Here is a 25,581-nt window from a genome sequence, read left to right as displayed (position 1 = left end):
TGGATGAAAAATTCCCTTTCTCAACAAATTTCTGTGGGTCAGCACAAGAGAAATGAGTGCAGAGAGACAGGAAATTATATCAGGAACTGTGATGCATTGAGAGTGACCAAGCAAGTAAAGATGCAAGTTTAACTAGGTGCAGTTCACATAAACAAATCTCATGCAAAGCCAAGGTTAAGGATGATATTTTATGCCTGGAGAGGCACTGGATCTGCTAGTGTTGCATTAGTCACGCAGGGCACATTAAATTTGTATTTCAGGCTAGGTCAAGGCAAGCATTTAGTCATGACCAGTAGAAGCTACATATGGGAGGAGAAGTTACATTATCTGCTTCATCAGCACAGCCTACCTATGGGCACTGCTCCCAAAGGTGGTTCAGCACCTTGCAGGCCTGGTTGGCTCCCATATTTCTTCCTGTGAAGGCAGACGCCACAACCATGGGGTAAGCCCTGTGGGAGATACTCCTAGCCTCTGAGTACCATCAGGCAGTAGATAACCAGCTATGAACATGCAGAGATTAATGGTGTGGTAGCCCTGAAATGAAAGTTGTTGGTGTGAAATTGTACCAGAGAAAGCAAAGAAATGCGTCTCTGTAGAACAGGTTCTGCATTCGTTCTGCAAACAGGTTGCACAACATTAGGAAAAAGCGAGTATTTTTAAAACACAAAAAATAACCCAGACCTAAACCAACAGGAATGTCATGATCTCCTGTGAAAGTATTTTGTGTGGCTATTCAGGAGTGGCAAAATGTGACCTGTAGAAGGAGTAAAACAGACATAACATGCTAGCCAGCTGGATAGCCTGAAAAATGCTCACTGTGTATAATGTTTATATAAACGATTGTCAACACTGAATGAGAAATGTTGTCCTTGGAAAAAGGCATCTCATCATAATAAACTGATTCTTTGCAACTGCATGATGCTCCAATTAGGGAATTAAAGATTGATTAACTTATAGTTAGCATAGATAAGACTTTTATAATAGAATTCTCAAATCACAGTGATAAATTTGATCTCTTCAAGAATTGCTCTAGGAGGAGTTTCTTGCGTGCTCTACAAAATTGTGATTATGTGCAATCCCTGCTTTAATCACTAGGTGGCATTTGGCCGTGGTGGAAGAGTACGGTTGCAGACATCAAACGAACAGCAGCACTGTTGGGAATGACTCTGTCACTTCACGCTGGGAAAAGCACAACTGTCGTTTCAGCACTACATGTAGCCACTGATGTCCACTTCTTTGCAGGCTGGGACATGAAGGCACCCGAGGCCTCCACAGCCTGGAGTCTACAAAGCACCACTGAGTCCTGCATCACAGGGAGGGTGTTCCAGGGCATGGAGTGCAATTAGGTGTGGGCTAACAAAGGTGCAGTCCAGCCAGCCCCTCCACGCCTCTTTCTGAGGTCATAACTGAGCAATGACTCTTCTGGAATTTGTGCTTTTGGCTTCATTCTATGTGAGATCAAATTGCCTTTATCTACACTATTGATAAACACTCTCAGAAAAGATCATAGAAACCCTCTGAACCCTCCGTATGCTTTCAAGACAAGAAGAGTAAAGTTAAGCCTGCCTTTTTTTTTCTTCCTGTGGCAAATACAGATTTGTAGATTTTTTTTTTTTTTTTTTTTTTTTTTTTTAATAATTGCAGTATGGTGCAAACAGAAGCTCAGTACAGTTTACGAGATAAGATTTGCTCAGATTCAGAACAGATTGATAAGGGATTCCAGCACAAGGGTGATGTAAATCAATGCACAGCACCTGCAATAAGGCAATAAGGATAAGACTTGTAAACTGACAGGGGAAAAAGATAAAGCCTGATGCATGAGAAACAGCTGAGAAACTTATACACTTTTTTTCTCATTTTTTTCCCCTCAGGAAGTGGTAAGATAAAAATGTTGTTTAGCACATATCTTTGAAGCACTGTATCACAACAGGTTATCTTGTAGAAGCTTCTTAAGATAAATGAATTATTATTTTTTTCTAACATTGCTATCCTCAAAAGACCACGGGGTTATACAAAAGAGCATGCCAAAGAAAGCAAGTAAAGAAAAGCACTTCCTATAGCGCGTTCTCACAAATCGCCAGAATCAGCCCAGGGAGAGAACTCTACAACCTCAGAGCAGCTGTATGTGTCTCACTAGCAGCCTACTCCTCCTGCCCTGAATTGTTTCAAACTCATAAGAGAAACAGCTTAACTAATCTAGTTGTTCTAATATCACTTTTCCATATAATAGCACCTGTCAACCAGGAAGGTTGGACGGTTTTTGAGTAGGAGGGTGATAGCTGTAGGGCTTCTTAAGTTTTGATGGGCTCATTCAAAACAATTGAATAATTCCTTTTGGAAATGTTTAGTCAAGTATCAGTAAGGACAATTCAGCTTTCGAGTTAAGTTTTTCTTTGTGTCTCTCAAACGTATTAGAAGCTAGAAATATGAACTGCTGAGCATATCTTTATCCCTTTATTATGATGTGAAAAGATCTAAAACCTAAAAGGAAATATAATTTCTACTTCACCTGGAAAAAAAGAATGATGTTACCCTCCCCTGTGATATGTAACCTTAACATATAACCTTAACATGTAACCTTTCTCATAGCTCATCACTGAAGGCTGGCTTTCTTAAACTTTTGATATTCAGAGCACATGCATTCCAGTATTTGTTCATTCATCCCTCAAAATGTGCAATTTGACATGAAGATTTACAGTCTAAAATATTGTTAGCAATTACTTCAACAAGATGTGTTATTGCATGGTCCACAATGGGCAAATTATTGGCCAGCTTTAGTGCAAACAATTTCAAACAAAATTGAAGTGTCATGTCTCTTGCCTGCATAAATAAAAAGAGAGCAGAGAGTCAGAAATAAACAATAGTTAACTGCAAAATACACGCCTGAATTTATTGCCATGTGTATTATTTATTATTCTCTTCCTTCAATTTGTGAAGTTCAGCCTAGCTGTATCTGCTCAAAAATTATGCTAACAGCTGATACAAGCCTAGGTGGAGGGATAGAATATTTCAGGATCTGGGTCTAAGAAATCCTCCTGGCTCCAGCACTGAACTTTGAGATGAAATCAAAAGCAAATTCTGAACAACTTGTGGATGTCCAGAGCCTGGAGCCTTCAGAAAGATTTTTTTGGATGAGGCCAGGATTTAAACCAAAGATTTTACTAGGTCTAAGAAAGATTTTTTGAAAAGGAAAGGGTAAGCATGGAAGAAAAGGAGTAATCTCAATGGATCCCCAGAGATTTAAAAGTTGACATTCAGAAAGGAAGAATTGCCACCTCCTAGCCCTATGAAAATGAAATGCTGACACATCAAAGATTTTGTGTTTTTGAAAGCAAAGACAATTATTTTTTAAGCATACAGCAAAAATTAAATTTCAGTAATGAAACATCATTATGAGAGATACATTAGGTAGGTTTAACAACCAACCAGAGATAGCACTGGACAATGTCACAGTCCACGATGTGAATTTTCTGCAGGTTTGTTGTACCATTGAGGAAGATTTACATTATATTAGCCATCTTATGTGCCATAAATTCCAGTAACTTAAGACAACAACAACCCTTTAGATGCTGTTAAAGTAATCATCGTTATAGCCGCAATCTGTCGTCAGCCACTTAAAACATTCAAATTATGGATCATTGATATTGCTAATGTGATACAGTTCAGACACACTACTAATTTATAGAAGGTTACTGAGGATTTTTAAAGTATCTCATTCACTCCAAGAGTTTTCAGGAGTCAGTAAGAACTACTGAGTACAGAAAGACTTTTTTTCAAAGTGACAGGACTCTTCTGTTATTCATCCTCATTTTGCCTACAACTTGTCAATTTATCCAGAAAATGCACTAATTTAGGAAAATTCATATCTCTGTTAGGAAAACACGGTAAGAATTTATTCCTTCTGCAAGCCGCCTTCTTTTTGCCTTGCCTTGCCTTGCCTTGCCTTGCCTTGCCTTGCCTTGCCTTGCCTTGCCTTGCCGTGCCGTGCCTTGCTTTGCATCAGGGACATGACCTTTATCTACAGGTTATTTGACTTTGCAAGTCATATCCTTTGGAAAAGAGAATATACTTGCTCCTGACGTGTTAAAGCTATGCAAAGTTGATCTCTGCATTTCGAAAGAGACTCTTTTTTTCAGTCCTCAGCATTTGAATAAGAGGGAAAGGGAAGAAGGAAGGCTTTCAAAGTAGCCAGTTGGTAGAGTTTGTACGGAGAGAAGAGTACAGACTGTGCAGAAATAGCAGAATTCCATCATCCAGACATTTTGGAAGATTTTGCAGCTTCTGTTTTTCTCCTTGTGCTTGAGAACGTTTCAAAGCCAATATTATAAAAGACATCACATGTTCAGCTCAAAATTGTAACTAGGGCTCTGAGGAAAGAGAAGAGGGCAGGTACAGAGGCAGCACACGCAGTTTTCAAGGACTCATTACAAAGCATTTTTCTTTATACCTGTCTGCATAGGTAAGGATTGCAGCTGGGCGGATGATTCACCACCTCACCACTTAGACAACCTTAGACAAGAGGAGAAGAATTAGTTAACATGAGACTTCTTTACTAAGCTGCAGACCTGACCTAAATACCACAGTTAAGCAACAGGGGTTTGTGAATGTTGGATTTCAAGCAGGAATTGCACTACTGAAGACCTAACCCTTTGGCAGTATTTGTTCTAACCTAGTTATAAGTATCAGTTGCCATCATGTACCTGTGAATTATGAGTTTCTCAATGCACCAAAGCTGTAAGGTTGTCACATACTAGAAACCTTAGGTCATAAAAAATAACAAAATAGTATCACCTTCTTAAAGTGATAATTAAAGAGTGGTATTGAACCTCCTACTCATTTGCCTTTCCCCTGGGAGTATTCAATACAGCCTTTACCTTTGGTAGAAATTTCTACTGATCCAAGATGATCACCTTGTTCCCACCTAGGGGCATGCCTAAAATACACAGCCATACAGAGTATTGGGTAAAAACAGTCAAAAAAACTCCAGATGCATACACATATAGACATACATACCCCAAAACAAAAACAACCTCTACACACTCATGCCTTTATCCTTGCATTGATACTTACCTTCTACTCTCAAACTTCAATTCTGCCAGGAAAATAGGGAAGGGAGGAGAAGAAAACTGCCATTATTTGGATACTCCTTATGCTGACCCCATCATCTTTGTTAATAGCCTTTAATGAGTAGCTCAGTCATAGATAAGCAGGCTAGCATTATTATTTTGTCGTCTTAGCACAGTCAGCATGATTCAGAACAGTCATAAGACTCACACTTTCCAAATTTTCAAAAGCTGTGGGAAAAAGATTAATTATTAACTGAGAGAGAAGGCTTAGCTCTCATTACCAGAAAAAAATCCAGAAAATGTGTATGTATATATACACACTTAAAAAAGGAAATACTGCTATCCCACAAAGATTACTCTAGAACAGACACATCTCCCCTGGCTGAGAGGTCTGAGAAAAACAGAGAAAATTGCTGTAACAATTAATTTTGTTTGTTATACCAACTTGGCTAGGAAAACAGTCATTTGACACACAATGCCTTGTCTTACAGCCTTAAATCATGCTGACTTTAGTGATATGACATATAAGCATGCAATCAGGCATGAAAGCTCATATGCTCTGAGCAAGGATTCCCTTTCACATTAAGCCTCTTCAAATAGCTAGTATGAAGCCCTTGCATGCTGACCACAGCCCTAATCAGAAAGAGAACCATAGATATCTGGTAGAAATCACTGATACCTCGTGATTTTCAGAAATTAAAAACTATGTTTGCTAGACTTCTGGGCAGTCAAGACAAGTTGTATCTGAGCATAATTTGATGATCTTGCCAAAAATTTATATGTGAAAAAAAACCCACCAAAACCACAAGTCTGCTGGCGGTGCACACAGCCACTACCCAGTCTTGTATCAACAACATGTTGCATAACTTGGACATTGCACAAGCAGGTAGTGGTTGCTATATGAAGACAAAAACACTGCAGGGTTATACATACACACCTGATAAAGCAAAGGGTCCCTTGAGAGACTTCCTGAACTACCTATCTCAAAGCCAGAGCTCTGAGGGTCTGGCACTGGCCTCCCAGTAGTTGCTCCTACTGAGTAATTATGTGTAAGCAAAAGCACTGTGTGCATAGTTATCATAATACAGAAATCCAGAAAATGGGCTAGAAATATAAGGAAACAACCTTATAAGGTTGTAAGTGATTCTCTTAGTGCAATTTGGATTTTACATTTCACCAGAACATGTCTAGATATTAATCATCATGCTAGACAAATAGAATTTCAACATCCTTAGTTGCTTTTATTTTCAAAAGACAAGTTTAGGAAATCAAGCATTTCTAAAAAAATGTTCCCATTGCTGCCATTTCATGAGAAGATGCTAGAGAACTTGGCACACTTTTGCTCAGAGCAGCTGTACTTTTTGCATTGTTCCTAGCCCAAAAGTTAACCAGCAGAAACATTCCAGGCATTTCTAGCATATATTTAGATTTTGGGACACAAAGGCATCTCTCATGTATATTCTTTAAATTTATCGATTGCATCACTACAAGTGGAAGTTGTGCAACGTTATTACTAGAGAGTTGGGAAACTACTCCCAGAAATCTTAGAGGTCTCTTGGGAAAGCTTATGATGATTTCATCTGATGATCTGAAAACTAAGCATTCATGCCTCTGGAAGCACTCATTAGTAGAAACATGCTGTTGTATAGGTTATTAACAGGCAAAGAAGAGTCATGTAATTACGTGATTTAACTACGTGCTGCTTTTAAATAACAAAAGGTACCAATCCCATGGAATTAGAAACTGGCAACTTTTGTCTGTAGCAGCTTCTCTTCATTCTGTCAACTCTGCTAGTTCTGCCAAGTGATGGATGGAAATACAAATGAAAATTTCTCTTTAGAGAGGGACACATAGCAATGCTACTATGTGACACCTTGCTTTCTCCTAAAAATCAATGGCTGAACTGTTTCCACAACTTTGCACAAACTCCTTCAAGTACCTGGAGATGAATTATAGTTTTATTGCTTTGAAAGTTCCTTCTCAGCTGGTTTACCCAGATTTTAACTGCAAGCTATGGTTTTGAGATTTCTACCTTTAGCTGCTTAAAATTAGGAATGTTACCCTGGGAATTCCAGTGACAACTGATTGCCAAGTCCTGACAACGAGCTCTTAGCTCTGACCGTGGACTGAACATAAGTGTAGCTTAACAAAAAATGCCTTTGTATGTTTGGTGGCTTGTTTTTTTCAAATCATTCTGTCTCATCCAGTAAGCACAGAGTTGAATTTCTTAAGGCACTGTCGTGGTTTCAGCTAAGATAAGAGTTAATTTTCTTTGCTGTGTCTGGGTTGATGCCACGTTTAGGATTTAGGAGAAAAAAACATGTTGATAACACTTTGATGTTTTAATTGGTGCCGAGCAATACTTATGCTAAATTGAGCACATTTCAGCTTCTTCATTGCCCTGACAGTAAGGGGGCTGGAGGTGAAGAGCTGGGAGAGATCAGAATTGGAAGAGGTGACCCAAATTGGCCAGAGGGACATCTCACATCACAAGACATCAAGCAGAACAATAAGAGGAGGCATTGCCTGCGGGTTCAGCCACTGCTTGAGAACTGGCTAGGCATAAGTCAGCCAGGTGATGAGCAATTGCATTGTGCATCACTTGTTTTGCAGATCTACCCCTCTTATTACCATTACTAATATTTTTCATTTATTTTCTGTCTTACTGCCTTCATCTCAATCCACTTGTTACACTTTAAAAATCATATCCTTCCATTCCCCCCACTGGGTGGGAGTAAATGAAGTGGTCTGTTGTGCTTAGTTGCCTTCTGGGTTAAATCATGACAGGAACTCTTGGCAAAACAAAGAAACAAAAAACAAAAACAACAACAACAATAAAAACAACACAGTTCTTGAGGAATGTTCCTGTGAATTGGTAGATCTTTCATTCTTCAAGTCGAACTCTTATTGTCAGAGTACAAGCTGTTAACTATTAAAACTTTATTTGCAGCAAACTGTTTGACAACTTTTGAACAAAAGGTGACAAACACTACGATTATGCTTGCATAAAGCAGAGATAAAGGGAAAAAAAATATTGTGATTTGTGATTTTCCAAGCCTTCTGTTACTTGCAAAGCTGAGAAAAAAATATACCTATGATGGAGAAAAAAGAAAGATAAAAAGCAACTACTCTTTTCTGGGATACACGTATACTATCTTGTCACCAGAACTAAAGCGTAACAGGCAAGGAGTTGCTCATTACTTACAGTAGTTGAGGATAGGTCCAAAGTACTGAGCAGCTAATATCAACAGATAAGCATTTGTAACTCAAGGAACAAGCAAACAATTGTTCCATCTTTGAAGTTGGATTAAGTTTCAAGGAAAGAGAGATTTGTCCAGGATTTACTAAGCAAATTAGCCTTTCCATGGTCTTTAATTTAAAAGCATGATTACATCCATGATTACAAGGATGAACGTTCAAGAGTTCATGGAATTCTGTAAAAGGCTTAATCTAGTTTCTCCAGCCCCAGTGCATACTCCACAATGTCTCAAATCCAAGGGTGGCCTCTAACTTAGATACTTCCTATGGCTTAGTCTTATAATTAGAAAAAAAAAAAAAGCAACAAATAAACAGTGTTGTCTGTGTTGATAGCTCTAGTAGAAGTTAATAGAACCATTTTACACACATACATATTTTTTTCTTGTCAAATGTATTTCATTCAAAGATCAAGAATTGTAACTTTCAAATATTTATTAGAAAAGTACCTTAAAGTATATTTCAGAAATCTGTAACCAAGTAATGACTGCTATTTTTAATACCCCCTTTCGATGAACCAGCTATAAGTCATCAACAAAAATACTGTTAATTATCTCTACAAATACCTGAGCTATAAAATAAAAAGTGATATATGAGAATATAAATATTTTATATTACAATTTTATTAAATCTTTATTCAAAATAAATGTAGATAATTTTCTAGGATTTGCTCAATCTCCACACAATCGTATCAGAACTGAGCTGAGCTTCTGCTACTTTCAAAGCCATTTTCTGGTAGAGGGTACCATCCATCATTTCATTCATACTTAGCACACACTGTTCCCGCTCATTTTGAAGCTTCTCTCTGAAATGCTGAACACCATCCTCACTGTCCAGTAAAGAAGCCACAGAAGGATCACTGATTTTCCCGCCAGGCTCATTCCACCTTGTCAAGTTGTTTTCAGCTTTACTTTCTTTTGAGGAGAGGAAACTCCTTGAGGTGAACATTTCTTTTTCCAAAGCCAGTGCTAACTGTTCAATAAGTACACCTTTGCTTCCAGATTTCAGGAGTTTTACATCACAGCTTGGTGGAAGAACTCTAGTAAGGCTATGAAGACACTGGAACAAGACGGTCAGACTTCTGCAAAATAAGAGTACTATTATTAATGATATCTTGCATATTCAAAATTCTGCAGTAAATATAATAAAATATAATAAATATAAATACAATAAAATTACTTTAAACTGAACCGATGAAAATTTAGGATGTTTGTGGTTTTTAGTATTGTGTATGCAGTACACATAACTGCCAACAAGGATTCTCTAATGGAATGCAGACTAGCTGCTGTGTATCAAAAGATCTGTTGCTTCAGTAACAAATATTCAACATTAAGATGCATATCCAGTTGTGTGAGCATCACTTCTTTCTTTAAGAAACAATTCATTGTATGTAAAAATATCATGATAACACAAAGTTGCCTAAGTATGCATTCAGGGGCAGAAAAAAGATGCATTCATATTTTGTCACCATCAATAGATATGCACTGCAGAGATATTAGGTAGCTAACTGCTGGTCTTTTTTGAACAGCCACTAGCAAGGAAGTATTGTGCTTAAAAACAATTAGATGTCCAAATTACGAACCCTAGATAAAATAATGCTGGTATTCATCACAGGGAACCTATTGCCCCAGACGCCAGCATGATGCATTGACAGACCAGCATTCATTCTAAGAGAAACACAATTTGTCCAAAGTCCTATTTCCTCTGTATGGCCAAATGACCTCTTCAGATGATGTCCTAAAAAATCACGTCCAAGAAAAAAAAAAAAAAAAGACCAAAAAAAAAAGCGTCCTGTCCAGTTTTTGTCTGTATTCCATATCATGGTATCATATGGCAGGCTGCCCTGATGCTTAAGCTCAGTGTTGGGTGCACTTCCTGTGTGCTGTGCTTCTAACAGACTCAGCTATTTCATGCTACTTCCAGCCTTGGGAGATGTGATCTCCTGATTCTGGGTGAAGAAGAAGTTCTCTTATCTTTTCTGGGACACCAGTTGGTGAAGGCCCATCAATAAGAACTTAGATTGACTCTTTCCTCCAGTTTATTTTTGGTTCACTGGATTTATTATTCTTAATTATTCTGTGTTATCTCACATTCCTCTTAATAAATTAGTATCTCCTATCTCAACTGGGTTTCTTCCTCTTCCTTCATCTCCCTTCTCTTGAGATGATTAACTCTTCAAACCACGACACATCCCTAAGTAGCTAGTTTTCTCACACTGATCAGTAAAGCTTTCTATTGCAATTTACTTATCTTAATTTTCCACTACTTATCACAGATGTAGATTATTTCATTTCTGAATGGCTGTGAAGAAAAATTGTCAGTATACCTTCAATCTGTCAGAGAAACATTCTACTAGAAAAAGATCGACTCAATGAAGGGGGAAAAAAAACAACACTGAAAACACAAGTATAAACATACAGCTCATTAAGTATCGATGTGAAGTCAAATTGAAAATGAATATCAAGCAAACTAAGTTTCCAAAAGGAAGTTTCTACAAGTCTTGAGTTTTAAAAACATTACTCTTTGCTCTTACATGAGAGGCAACCAATTCTTAATTGAACAAAGTTTTATCTTTTACTATTAGTTAGGGATTCCTAACTTACTTTATTTTATATATATGTATATATATATATACATACATATGTGTGTGTGTGTGTGCGCGTGTGTGTGTGTATATTTTTTTGTTTTAGCTTGAACTCCTTAGGAAAAGAAAACTTTATCAGTACTTGAAAATCTCTTCTCACAGTAGCGTAATCCAGATAAATCGTAAATGATGGAAGTATTTCTATCTTGTTTAGCTGATGTACATCATTTTATCCCAACAGTTTGACAATCTGGATAAGGAAATAACTGAGATTCTTCAGATTATTTCCTCTTCAATATAATGGTAGATAGAAAATAAAGTTTATCAGAAAAAATTGTACAAGTTAGACTAAATGCATGTTGCATTACTAAACTAAAAATGACAAAGAATGCAATTTAAATTGTCTAGCTCATTTCTGTTAAAAATAATCAACAGATGTTGAAAAAACATTAAGAAAAAATATGAAATTACTATGCATTGAAACAAATGAACAAAATGGTACCAAGTGTCTATTAAAGGGGCCTACAGTTGTTTGGAATTCAGTGTACGAGCACAATATTACATGACAATTCACGCTCTGACATTCTCATATCAGAACTATCGCTGTTGGCTACGATGCCTGTAAGAGACCACATGAAGATAATGGCATGAGCATAAAATGAATATTCTGTAAAACTTTTGACCAATGTTACCTGCAAAATAGCGTTAGAACTCCTTCAAATGGACTTTTCAGTGTCCAGCTAAAGACTGTACCGTAGATGTTTCCTGCTTTATGAGAGAATACCATGTCATGGCATTCCTTAAATGGAACACAGTCCATTTCTCCAAGTAGCCATGAATTTACTCGAGTCAATGTGCATTCAGAAGACATAATCTGAAAGGAAAATCTGATAGATACTGCAAGGATCGCAACTATGTCTTCCGTGGAACCTGCAAGAAAATAATAATAATAAAGATATTTAACCTAAATACTTTGATCGGGTTTAATGTAGAAGATGTGAATACATTTTTGATTCACACTCCCAGTGTTACTTGCAGTCTGTACCTGCATTCAATGTTTTCTTTGGAAACTTTCTTCTCACAAATATTCTTACACCTACTTCTGTTGAGCAAAATGGTTACCTGATTAACAAAGCTGCAACTATATAATAAGAGAGCTGTAAAGATAAATGTCACCTTGCCAAGGGAACACTATTAATAGCCTCCTGTGACATTAAGATGGCACTTTGGTGTTAGCTGATGATATGGCATTAAAGGAAGAAATTAAAATTCGTAGCAAATGATCAAAAGGACATTTCACTACATTAGCAGAAACCCAGTTCAAAATCAGCTCAATCAGGAACTTAAAGAAAAAAAGATATAGTGGAACTCAATAGCTGTGCAGATGAGGAAAAGCTTCAGTTACTTTGGTATTACTTAAAAAATAGTAATACTAACTCAGGAAAAATAAATGTTATCTAATCAACAGTAATTACCTTACTTGTAGGAAAAAACAAGCTATATCTATTCAGATTTACCTTCAAAATTAACCTCTTGATGCACCAGTACTGTAAAATCTTATAGCAGGTTTCAATTTTTTTTTTTTTTTAATTTAAAATGAATGGTTCTTCTGCTTTCTGCTTCACCCAGCTTTTAATTCAGAAGTCTGCATGTATTGAGTTCAAAGAAAGAAACATAATTACACCCTGAAAATGTAGATTAATCTCATCCAGAAAAAAACAATCAACCACATCTTCATGAATCCAAACTCCATCAATCCATTTACCTGTACAGTAACTATTATCCTTGAGCATATTTACTGAATATTTCCCATTTGAAATATCTTCCAGACTCAGCAAAATTTTCCCACAAAGTAAAGTTATCCTTTTGCTCTTTAGAAAATCACCATTCCGATGTTTTTGTTTCTTTGCATGTAGTATAACTGTGCAACAAACATGATGAAATGCCAGTAGTGGTGAAAGGTTGGTAACGGCAGTGACAGTATTTGTTTTACCCAGCTGAGTCCTAGAACATCTCTTATGAAAATCTTTTTTCAGATCATTCTTGTTACGCAAGTCCAATTTCATCTTTTTCTGAGGGGGCTCAATTTGACACGAGGAGACAGATAACGCTGAGAAGACTTCGTTCACCTTAATGATTTTATTCTGACACTCAATAATTGGAGACATGAAAGAGAAGTCTTGATCCATCACTAACGACAAACTGATATCACGCACTGACCTGTGAAAATCCACATAAGATGACTGCACTCCCAGTTTGCATTTTGCTTTTTGATAAAAAACAAAAAAATGGTACTTTACAATATTTAGGACTAATACAAACTCCAATACTATTCCAAGTTAATTCAGAGACCACGTAGTGTGTAAGTACTTATAATCTTAGATGAAATAGTCATTTGTATTAAGAGCTCCTAGGAATTAGATCCCTCGCATTAACTGAAATAATTTGGACATTTAATTCACTTGGAAAATGTTGAATACTCAATATAACCCTTGCAGATACTCTATGACATCTGCACTTCATTTTTAAAGACTTAATTTTCTTTTAATAATAATAATAATAATAAAGGACTACAGAAAGTAAAAATTCTGCCTCTTTGAGAACTAAAAGTTCTTGTAGTATTCACAGTGTTTTTTAGGTATTCAAACAGAAGTGCATGCAGAAAGTAAAATAAAAGGTTTAAAATATGGTTTCCTTAAACATGAAGTAATTTTCTGAAAGGCCTTTTGTTCATTCAATACAAGATTCTTTTGTGAAATCCTAGTAGTACTGTTCAGATCTTCTCTCAGTGAACAATTTACTCTAACAATTAATTCAATCTCAAGATGTCACTGACAACTGACAAGTCATACAAACATTCAGATTCCTTTATGGGAAATATCATCACCTCACAGTGTAATCTAAAACATCAATATAATCTTGCATTAGCAAGAAGCCCAAAAATAATCAATGAAAACCTCCACATTGGAGTTGAAAATAAAGCAAGCCCTTTTCTGCAAAACCACAGGCCCACAACCCTGGGCTCCTGGAGCCTACTACAACCTATTACAACCTTCTGTTGCTAGCCTAAGAGGTAACCTTTCACAAATCACTTGATTTTCATGGATTGGTTCTCAACTATAAAAATGAAAAACAGGGTAATGTTGCTGCTGGTTTTAAAAAAGTAGTTCAAAGATCTTCTCAGGACTTCTGAAGCTACATAGGAATTAGGCGTTTCATTTTCAAAAATAAAGTCACTGTCATCAAAGCTAGAAGAATAAACAGTGGAAAGGCAAAAACAGTCTTTTGCCTTGGTAGCTCTTAACAGAGGCCGTCAAGAAGACAAGGTCAGCTTGCTTGTAAAGTTATAGCAAGCTGGTAGTTGTGAAATAATACACCTACAGTTCTAGCAGAACAACCAAAGGGTCTGGAGAGGTCAGTTCCCTCACACTCACTTGAATGATTTTCAGAGGCAATCAGTACTCTTAAGCTTACCTTAACACAGTGTCAGCTACAATGCTTGTGAAAGTATAGGTCAAAAAGTAACTTCTAACTCTACCAAAGTTTACATTACATACTGTCTATCATAAGTTTGTTCTGTTGTCTGTTCTCCAAATAATTGTCTGTACTCCAAATAAGCTCCCTCATCAATGGGGGAATAACATCACTAGTAATCACGACTACAACTAAGCAACTGAAATGAGCAGAATAAACAAATCACTTTAAGGATAATAACGAGAACATATCTTTTTGAAGCTTTGAATATTTTAAGCCTGCCTGTTCCATGTAATTTATATAATGCATAGGCTCAGAAAATACTAGATTTGATATCTGACTACAGCATAGCTGAATATAGGTAAGTCGATCAGAGAATTAAAAATGTTTTATTCTACTTTTTAAGGAAATCATTCTATGAATGGTGAGATATTGATGCTTAGGCAGCAGGAATGGTACAGTTAGAACAGAGCTAAATCTACACCACACACTGATGTCAGTATACCTATGCTCATGTGAACTACAAAGAACCATAATTTTTGTCAATGAAAGCTCTGTTATAAATGCCTCCAGTAATGATGTAGTTATGTTGATGCAGCTGATTTTTGCCTAGATTATATATTTTTGGCACAGCACTAGAGAGACATGTCACAGCAACAACACTGGCAAAATGCACTTGAAATACTTCATACACAGATGTTGAAATAAGAAAAGTCAAATCTCAAAAATCCACTCTTTTTACTGCAGGGCTTTACTTGCAATCTCAAATGCTATTAAACTACAGAATGAAAATATTTTATCTATGTACTTACAAACAAAATGATTCAGTTAGTTTTACTCCAACTACCAAGTTGTCACCCACAACACGTTGCCACAATTTCTCTATGAAGTGATCTTGAAGTTTAGGTGTCAATGATGGCTCTTTGCTAACAGAATAAGGTTCTTCCACATCATCCCAGAGACTGACAAGGCCTTCCTTACAGAAAAATGTTTGTTTAGATAAATTAAGTGCAGATATCAGTTCTTTTTATACAGCATTACTCCATGTTGTACTATAAAATCTACTACATTAAATGAAATCTGTACAAACTAGTTTACTCTCTAGAATAGATTTAAGAGATATAAATCCATTTTCTTAAAACAAAAACTATCATAACAAACAACTCACATCCCCTCTTTGTACACATTTTCTTCCAAAGAAGGCATTAGAAGTTATATTGATTGCTTAAAACTTTGCTGCCTAAACCTGGTTGACTTGAAGGATACTGAAAGATCAAATAGATTTCAAGTAACTATGAGTCTTAGTTTAAGAAGCATACAGATATAACATTCGCCCGAACTCCGTCACCTTTTCAGCTCACAGTTCCCTCTGCCCCATTCTAAAATAAATTTTGCCTACAGAAATCACTGCTCATTCTTTCTATCATATTAGAGACAGGTATTTGACATACAGGTAACTGTACCAATTAATACAATACAATCCTCCTACTGTTGGTCATTAACTTACTGTTAAAGGTTACTTCCATGTACAAACCAGTCACCAGGAGGTATGGTGTAGATTAATTTCAAAGAAAAAATTAAATTTACTCTTAACTACATAAACTGTCAGGTTAAAATAATGAATCAGACTTTGTTTAAAGCAAATTAATGACTTTTGATAGAGGCAATTTTGACTGGTAAAAATAGCAAAAAAAAAAAAAAAGTGTTGCTTTTTACCTTTTTTGCACTTGGTAGAATATGGCTTCTTCCTTCAACTAGATCTATTAGTGCTCTGCATGATTCAAGAATAACCCTCTTTTTGAGTTGTAAATGCTGCTGTAGCTCTCGAACAGAGGTGAGACCAGCCTGTAAAATATAAAAGTCGTCATTGGACACAGTCTGTAGTCTACTGCAAATAATAACTGGTATCAAAGCTACCAAGATAACCCTCAACTTTCCATTTTATGCAAGGATCACAATCCAATTTCTGATGTTCCTGAAGTAATGCTTCTAAAAATTGTCAGGTTACTCTGCTGCCAAAATACAAAACTAAGAATCTTGTTCTCTCAGTATTAAACTCCAAGTTTATCTTAATTTGAGAATATTCACATTAGATGTTTATGTAGATATTCATCTCTCTCAATATTGTTTCTGCTTTATTTTAGTATTAACATTATTTTTTATTTTTTTTTCAAGACATTGAAATGTTGACTGCTTTCTGTCTTACAGACAGTCAAATACATAGACAAGTTCCAAGGATTAGGTTATCATACTTTAAAATATTCTTCAAGAAAGTATATTCTGGGAATTAAGTTCCTGAGAAGTCTGTTACTGTCAACAACAAGAGAGGGGAGAACAAAGCCTATCATTGGAAAGGAAAAACAACCTCTAAACTAATAAACAAATAAAAAAAGACATCAGATTCAGTCATCACCAAATGACAAGCCTGAATGAAAGATATACGAATTCAAAGGAGTAATGCCATTTGCTCATGATGCAAGAGCAAAGGGCATTCAGAGGAAATGGAACCCACCATGATAAATTCTCTATCAAAATTATTTGCCACCTATCAAACCAAGCATCACAAATACCAGACTCCATGAAATACTTCAGTGCCAGAACTGGCAGGAGAAGAAAAAGTTGAGAATAAAGAACAAAGATGGGAAGGGACTTTTTATGAGGGCACGTAGTGACAGGACAAGGTGAAATAGTTTGAAACTGAAAGAGAAGAGATTTAGACTTGATATTAGGAAGAAATTCTTTACTGTGAGGGTGGTGAGACACTGAACCAGAGAGGTTGTGGGTGCCGCTCTCTGGAAGCATTCAAGGCCAGGTTGGATGGGACTTTGAGCAACCTGGTCTAAAGGGAAGTGTCCCTGCCTCTAGCAGGGGGGGATGGAACTAGATGATCCTAAAAGTCCCTTCCAACCCAAACCATTCTATAATTCTATTATTTTATATTTCTACAATCTCTTCCTAACTGCAGTCCACAGAATACCAAACCATTACTTACTCCTATTTGAAACTCCCAAGTAAGAAACTCAGGTACAGAAGAAAAACAAAAAGGAAAGTACATACAGAGAAACAGTCAAAATAGCCAAAGATCTACTGATCGATTCAATTGCTCTCCAGTGTGACTTTTGCAAGCACTTTTTTCCCCTTTCATAAAGCAACACAAGAATGACAAATGAAATTTATCACACAGCAAAAACTAGAGTAACACTCTATCACTGCTACTGGAACAAGGAAAACGTACACCCTTAGATCCATACCCAAGATGTACCAAGTAACAAGCAATTGTAGAAATCACACTCTTTGCACCATGAAACAGAAAATAACAGCGAATCATTTTAAAAACAGAAAATAAACATCCAGTTTAAAACACCGTAGTATAGAGCTGAACAAACAAAGCTGAGAGAAAATTCAGCACAAACAGTACAATGGATGAATCACTGTCAGAAAGCAAATTGAAGTGGAGGCTTAGTAGGAAGTAGGACAGTGCTTTGACACATTGCAATTAAACTTACAATATTCATAAATAAAACAATACTCATACATACAAAGCTAAAAATACTAAGCCAAGAACTTTTGGCAAAGGGCAGAAAATGGAAAGGAAGATTTACAATAGGCAGGACTAGAACTACCACGAAAAGCAAAGGTGAAACAGTGAAAGTAGACAAAAATGCTAGAAGAAAACATAATCCAGATATCTAGAGTCTGAAGCTGCTCTTTTATTAAAAGTCTCTATGGTTTCCAAGCAACTGAAATCTTTTTTGAAAAAGTATCAAAAAACTCAATCTACAAAATTGTAGATTCTGTACAAAGGTTGTACAGAAAACAACTGTTTGTTACTATTCCTAATCTAAGTTTTAAAAATAAAACGTACAGAACATTTCTTGAGTAACTTCCCACCCACCACCACCACCACATCGTCAGAATGGGAACAAATAAATTCTCAATTCAATAAATGATAGTGGAAAAAGCCACACAATCCAACCACTCCTCCCCCCCCAAAAAAAAAAACTTAACAAACAAACACAATGCCCTAAAAAAGGCAAGCCAAGTGAAAGGAAAAAGAATTAATCAAGAGCCTGGCACTATAATTCTTACTAAACTTTCAGCAGTTGATGTTGAATAGTCCTGTATTTACATCAGAACAGCAAATAAAACTATGAGAAACACTGTAACCACAGATACAGCGTAGCTGCACTACTCTGCCAAAGAAAGTTCTCTTCAGAAGATAGCCTAATGATCATTAAGGAAAATAATCAGAGGCATAAAGGCTGCGGGCAGTAGCTTAAGACCAGATACATGATAAACACAGAGCAGTTCCAAAAATACACAAACTGACAGATTCTTGAGTTTCACTATCTGCAACACGCAACTTACACACACTACTGCATATGAGTTAAACGCAGCCTATTTCAGTGTAGTGGATTGTAACACCTACCAGAGCTCTCATGTGGGTAAAAAACAACTTCGCAGGCATAAAATGTTTTATGGGGTAGCAACGGAGGTACGGAAAAACATTGCATTTGCTATTTCTCTTTGCCCTAAAATAGGAGATACTGCAGAGGTTGTGAACACATGACAACTTGAATTTCGGTGACAAAACAACTCATCACTTTTGGAAATTTCCAAGGTAAGCAGGAACAAAAACACAAGAACATCTCTGAAATTCAGTTACAACAGATAACAAAAAGGCAACAGTATTTTACTATTCAGAGACACATACAGCAGAACAGAGATCTCAGCAAGGAAGCAACATTGCAATATTAAGGCTAAAAATCATATCTACACCTACTTCCAAAATTCATTGCCATGGCAATATCAAAGATTTTAAGCATTAAAAAAATAAGAGGATTTTCAATATTCTTACAGTGCCTGGGTTAGCATGTGACTTGGAAAATGAGAGATCTACTACGTCTGAAAGAAATCTAGGGGAAAAAAAAGACTTATGAAGGATTCTGTGTCTCCATCAGAAGGACTTTATCAGCAGCTGATACATAAGATCTCCAGTCAGTGGCTTGCTTCTATCAAAAATCAATAGACTGTGCAACACAGAGTATTCATTTGATTGTAACACATATTCAAAAAGCTGTAAAGCAGAAAGCCAGACCGTGTATAAGAGGAGAAAATCAGAAGACAAGTTACATAAAACGTTTAGCACTCAGCGGCAGGGCAGGCGATCTTCACAACAAAAGTGGAAGGAGAAAAAATAAGAGATAGAAACTACTGAAGTTACCTATACTGAAGTATAAATAAGGAAAGAATACAGAAGCAAAAAAAAATCATGTTTAAGGTATATAACTATACAAGTCACGGGTAGAAAGTAATGAATTGTGAAGGAAACTTGCACTTCTGCATGTAAAAACCAATAGACCTTTATCTAGTGAGCAAGGTGAAGAACTGTAAATAAATAAATAGATAAAATAAAACAAATTTAGGGCTGCAAGGGACCTAGAGGTTCTCAAAATTAACCTGTTTTCTTCTCACTTCCAGGAAAGATAAATCTATTGTTCTCTATTCTCTAAATAACAGCTTCTATCCTTCAGAAGATGTATGGTATCTCTAGATATCTCATTTGTCATTAGAAGATGTTTTATTTTTTTCCTTTTTCAGTGGTTTACCTAATGGACCATAATCCTCCTTTTCTTTCAGTAATAAACTAAACTTTTGCTGGCCAAATTCCTTCCTCTTAAAGGCTACAGATCAAACTAGCACCATACACTGAAGTTTTCACTAATTCATAAATGAACAGAATAATCACCTCCTATTTCATACTTAAAGCACTTCAAATAGAGTAACAACATTCTTACATTGACTTAATCCATGATTTATGCTGTCTTCAGAAGTCATTAGTCTTTTGTTTGTTTTCAATAATCTTCTCATTTGGTTAGTTACTACTAACTTTGACCAAGGTAAACACAGACAACAGTGGCAAAGAATATCGAGGAGAACATGCTGGATGTTTACTAACAGAACTTAAACTAGAAGGCTGTATCTTCAAGTTTCACTAGCAGATGATGTATTCCCACTGATTGCCTATATTCTAGCATGTATTATTCCCCAGCATGATAATACAAAGCTAATTAAAAGAAGGATATGGGTTTTAACTTTATTCACTCTACACTGCAATATCATGTCAATAAATCTGCCAGTATCAGGAAGAAAAGCATCGTCAGGTGATAAAATAACAATGGTCACTATTTTGGACAGAAGTTAAAACCAATTTGACTGAAGTCCCTAGACAAAGAAACACTTCATTCTTCCAGGAACAGCTGCTACTCATCAGCACTCTCTGGAAACCTGGCATCTCAAAATACGTCATGCTGAGCAAAAGAAATAGACGCTCTAATATTATGAAACTAGCATTTAAACATCCATGAGTAAAATGACTGTTACAAAGCTTTTGTAAGATGGCTTCAGCATTATCACAAAAATTTAATTAAAATTAAATTAGATTCTTCTAATTACTTAAATGCATTTATAACAACCGAATGAACTGAAACAGACTACCACCAATTCAAGAACGGATACTTAATAATATTAATTTCTCCCTGCACCACTTCTCCAATAAAAATAGCATTATGAACCTCACTCTTTAGACTAACAATACAGAAAATTAATTTGGAAAAATATGAAGGCAGATTTATTTAGCACAGACCTGTAATCTTGTTTCAAGAGCTTGGATGGTAAGCAAACCATTCTCTTGTAATCCTTCTGCAGCAGGAACATTGTCTTTATAATTAACACCACTCTAAAAAAAGAAAAAAAAAAAGCAGCAGAAGTATTTAAAAAGCTGAATGTAAGGTACAGGATACTACACATCATTAATACAAAAAAAAAAAAAAAGTGAGGAAACCAGAAGAATAGCCATGTTCATTTTAAAAGAAAAATCTCATCTTCATCATCTTACAGATCGATAATATATAAAAGAAAAACACAATTATAAGACAGTAATTAACATGCACTACAACCTTAATTTTCTTAAATAAAAGCTAAGCATTACAAAAGATCTGTATCTGAAGCATCTTCAACTGTACTCCCGGAAGGATGCTGATACTATCCAGAAAGTAGAATAATCGCTCCAGATAATTTATGTCATTATTCAAACAGAGAGTATTATACTCAATTATATTCAAACTTCAGGGCATTTCACAACAAACATCCAATTTCACTTAGCATCACTGCTTTAATCATTTCTCAAGTTTTTTTTTTGGTTTTTTTTTTTTTTTTTTTTTTTTTAAAACGCACAGACTGAACAGCTGAGAAAAGGCAAATTGAAATTGAACTTACTTCATAGTTTATCTTTCCAAAGTCCATTATTTTAAACATATTTAACACATCTGTATTGGATTCATCATTAAACAGCAGTAGCAGTTGCTCAGTTCCAGAACCAATAAAGTCATCTACCAGAACAGACTTCACCTTCTGCCATTTGGAAGTAACCTGCAGTAGAAGAGCTTTTAAAACATATATATTTGGAATCTTGTATGTGATCTTGTTAAGACAAAGTTTGCCTTTCAGATAAGACAAGATTTCATTTCCACTGCGTCTTCTTGACAGAGTATTACAAAAACCTAGCACTTAATTCTGTCCCTACATACTTAAGGAAAAATAAAGTGAGGATCTCCTTGTCATTTCTGTGAAATAATGTTTTTTGACACAGAGAGGGAAAACTCAAAAAGCTTATCAATTCCAAGAAGCTTATGCTTTAAAATAATAACAGTTAACTATGATTTTAACCTAAATTTCACAAGCACATTCATATCTGTCTTAAGCTTAAAATTCTATTATTGATTTTGTTTTCAGTAGAATCTACACATCAGACTCATAAAATGTAGCACTAAACATTAGATTTATTTTCAAGTATATAAGAGAGCAGTGAAAGGAAAAAAAAGTATATACTGAATCACATGATATCATAGAATGGCCTGGGTTGAAAAGGACTACAATGCTCATCAAGTTTCAACCCCCCTGCTATTTGCAGGGTTGCCATCCACCACACTAGGCTGCCCAGAGCCACGTCCAGCCTGGCCTCAAATGTCTCCAGGGATGGGACATCCACAATCTCCTTGGGCAACATGTTCCAGTACGTCACCAACCTCTGAGTGAAAATCTTCCCCCTAAAAACTTATACTTAAGCCAGGTTATTTTATCAGAAGTTGATGGGAAAGACAAAAAGCAATAAATCTTGAACATGTAGCTTCTCACTTCGGAAAGAAGGATAGAAACAAAAAAGATGCAGTAGGAAAAGGTAGCTACTTAAGGCATAAATACCTGCAAGTTCTCTCTCCGTACAACACATACATTCCCAGATGAAAAAGATACAATAAATAGCAAATCATTGCTAGTGGTTACAGCAGTTTTTATTAAACATGGTTTTTCATAAGGAAGCTCACAAACACCTTTAGGGACACCATCTTGGAACCAGATCAGTTGATTCTTGTTTGTGATGGCAACAGCTGATATTCTGAGTTGTTTTTTCAGTCTCTCACTCTTGCAGACACAGATAGAAGATACTACCCTGCTGTAAGCATGAGGCATAAAGCATGTGCCGGTCAGCATTTTCTGCATTTCAATTGCATATCCAAAGAACTCACTGCCCCAGATGGCTCTATCTGAAGTGCAAAACTCATCCCCATCTTCACTCTCAGACAGGCAAGCAGCTCTGATTCCTAACACAACAGTGCCTTCACCTTCAATTTCCCCTGTCCACACAACTGAAGAAAGTTGAACAGGAGCGGTCAGAACCGTGCAGGTATCAGAAGAGATGTAGAACAGCTTGTTGGCACGCCTCCATAGCGCCGAGGGGCCAGCAAACAACCTGACATCCTCTTTCAGCTCATAATCCAATTTAAAATGACAGCACTGCTCAAACCGGTCGGAGCTATGAAGCAACAGTAAAAGGTGCTCGAAAACGCCGTCCTGCTTTTTCACTTTCATCAAAACACAGGGAAGAACAATCCCTGTTTTGGAATGCGTGGCACAGTCACAGCAAACGATTTCAGTTTCTGAGTGCTTTGCGCGCATGCTAAACGCCCCAGAGGACATCTGAACAAACAGCTGAGCGTCTCTGTCAAATGCCATCCTCCTGACACACAGCTTCACTGTTTTGTCAGCTGCTCCCTCCACGTGCTTTGTTTTCGACAGCTGGAAGACGAGAAGCTCTCCATTGTAGGACAAGACGTGCTGTGGCTCACTCAAGAGCATTTTTATTCCTCTGTACGTGCATTCCCCTACAAGAAAACTCTATACCTCTCCATTCCTGTCAGGTTTAGCCCAGCTATAAGCTCTCCCCCTGCAAAACGAAAGCAGAACAAAAAGTAAAACGCTTTGCAAGCAGCTGCGTTAACCCTCAAGGAAAACGCCATATCACAAAGCAATGACGCAGACTAAGCGAGAATACAAAGCCAATAGTGCTTCAATAACATAGATGAGGAAGGCGTAAGGCAACGGTGCGCCAAAAGACTTCCATAACAACTAACGGGTTAAGTTACAGCCCGCCAGCAGCCAGCCCAGTAGCACAGTAGCAAAATTAACGCTGACCGCACCGCTACGCTGCCCCCGCCTGAAGGGACCCACCCACACAAGCCACCACGGGAAGACCCGGCCTGCGGGGCTTCACCCACCTGCCCGCGCCGCAGTGCCGGACATGACGGGACGAGGAAAGCAACACAGGACGGAAGCGAAGGCAATCCGCGCCCCTCCGAAACTCGCGCCACGCAGCGCATGACGGGAGAGGAAGCAGGGCGTAGGAAGGCGCGGCCATGACGCTAAGGGGCGGGGCTACTGAGCGCCCGACTCCCGCTGCCGGGATGGGCGTGTGGCCACGCCCACTCCCCATTGGCCACGCCCCCCTGGTCACGCGGCGCCTCCATCCCCTCTTCTTCCTGTCTCCCTGCAGTTGTTGCGGCCGTCACGGGCGGCCCCGCCGCACTATGGCTGACGTGAGTGCTCCCCTCGCGCCCCGCGCTCTCCCCTGTTTTCTGGCGGCCCTCGCGCGGGTGGGGTGGAGTGCAGGTGGGGGGCGGTGGGGCGGTGGGGGGCTGGCTTTGTGTGTGAGGGTGTTGAGGGGTTGCGTTGGGCCCTTTCATGTCCTGCTGTTTTCTCGTTCGCAGCAGCAGGACAAAGCTGCGCTGATCGCCGAGACGAGGCGGCGCTTCGAGGCGGAGTACCTGCTAGGTGAGCGCGCGGGCTGCCGACCCTTCGGCTGCAGCTCTGCTCTCTGTCCCCGGCCGGCTGAGTGGTGCTGCCCTGTCGGGTCGCGATGCCGCCTTCTGGGGCTCTCTGTGGTGCTGCAGGGGGTGTTGGGGCAGGGTGTTGGTGTGCTTGGCCATTGGCAGTAGGGGAAACGCGCTGTCCCAGTTGGGTTTGTCCGCGGAAGGGGTTGTTTTTCTGGAGCTGCTTGCATTTCAAATTCGTGCTGTGAGTAATTAGTACTGTGCTGTTTGTCTGACCCTGTTGTGAATCTGGGAAGCTTTGGGGCTTGTAAATGAAAGGCTCTAGGGATCTTCGTGAGAAGGGGAGTGGTAGAGAGCCTGAAGGGCTTTCACTTCAATTCCAGCTTGATTTGCATTGCTTATGATAGAAAACGATGGAGTAGCACAGTATGCTAACAGCTGGAGCAAGCAGAACACTTTGTTATGACTGTATAAAGGTTTTCTATTAAAAACACGCTCTTACTAATTTCTAATGCAAACACCCTAACAACTCAGGAGTTCAGGAGTTGCATGTATCTCCTGTAACACAAGCCTCAGTTCTGCAAACACCTGCTTTGCATTGATGTGCCTGATTGGAGTTATTAGAGTCACTGCTTTTATACAAGGGTTATGCACACATATGAGTTTTCTGTGGTTGGCTGTATCACTTATCTTTATAATTTTGGAGGGTCTTGAGTGCTGCATGACATTATGATTATTTGCAGGACAAGCATACAAAACAAAGAAGTGACTGGCCATTGTTTAGTCACTGCATGATAGTGTTATTAGAATAGCACCTTGAAGGACAGAGTGAGTTTATTTTACCTTTTCATATTTCTGTATGATTAAAGTTGTCTTTGGCAGTCATAAAACAAGAGAATGAAGAAGAATGAAGAATCATCTTAAACTATAAATTATTTTTGCTGTTGATGATTCCAGTTAATTCACTGTGTGTGTGTGTGTTTTATGGTAGTGTGTTTTATGGTATCTATTATGCTAGAGTTACATTTGCTGTTTA

General features: G+C 37.6%; 2 protein-coding genes across 3 annotated transcripts in view; one reads left to right on the top strand and one right to left on the bottom strand.

The window, feature by feature from the left end:
• Nucleotides 1–7,951: 7,951 nt before the first annotated feature.
• On the bottom strand, nt 7,952–24,113 carry FANCB (FA complementation group B). The gene is made up of 9 exons (XM_048951297.1): nt 23,994–24,113; nt 22,642–23,662; nt 21,658–21,810; nt 21,026–21,118; nt 16,096–16,224; nt 15,192–15,355; nt 12,671–13,125; nt 11,598–11,835; nt 7,952–9,402 (listed from the first exon to the last, which is right to left on the bottom strand). Exons 2-9 carry the CDS (start codon nt 23,572–23,574, stop codon nt 8,982–8,984), a joined length of 2,586 nt encoding a protein of 861 aa, XP_048807254.1. The 5' UTR covers nt 23,575–23,662; nt 23,994–24,113; the 3' UTR covers nt 7,952–8,981.
• Nucleotides 24,114–24,219: 106 nt separating this feature from the next.
• Nucleotides 24,220–25,581, top strand: part of MOSPD2 (motile sperm domain containing 2) — a 31,806-nt gene continuing 30,444 nt past the window's right edge. The window contains exons 1-2 of one of the 2 annotated variants that reach the window (XM_048957203.1): nt 24,220–24,311; nt 24,483–24,546. In XM_048957203.1, coding sequence (XP_048813160.1) covers nt 24,303–24,311; nt 24,483–24,546 — 73 coding nt within the window. In that variant the 5' untranslated portion in view covers nt 24,220–24,302. The remainder of the gene's footprint in view (nt 24,312–24,482; nt 24,547–25,581) is intronic. The other variant, XM_048957211.1, reaches the window with a different exon arrangement.

The sequence above is a fragment of the Lagopus muta genome, chromosome 1, assembly GCF_023343835.1.
Source record: "Lagopus muta isolate bLagMut1 chromosome 1, bLagMut1 primary, whole genome shotgun sequence".
In the NCBI taxonomy this organism is placed as follows: domain Eukaryota; kingdom Metazoa; phylum Chordata; class Aves; order Galliformes; family Phasianidae; genus Lagopus; species Lagopus muta.
The sequence above is the reverse complement of the archived record's forward strand: the minus strand, read 5'-3'. Positions and strand labels throughout refer to the sequence as shown.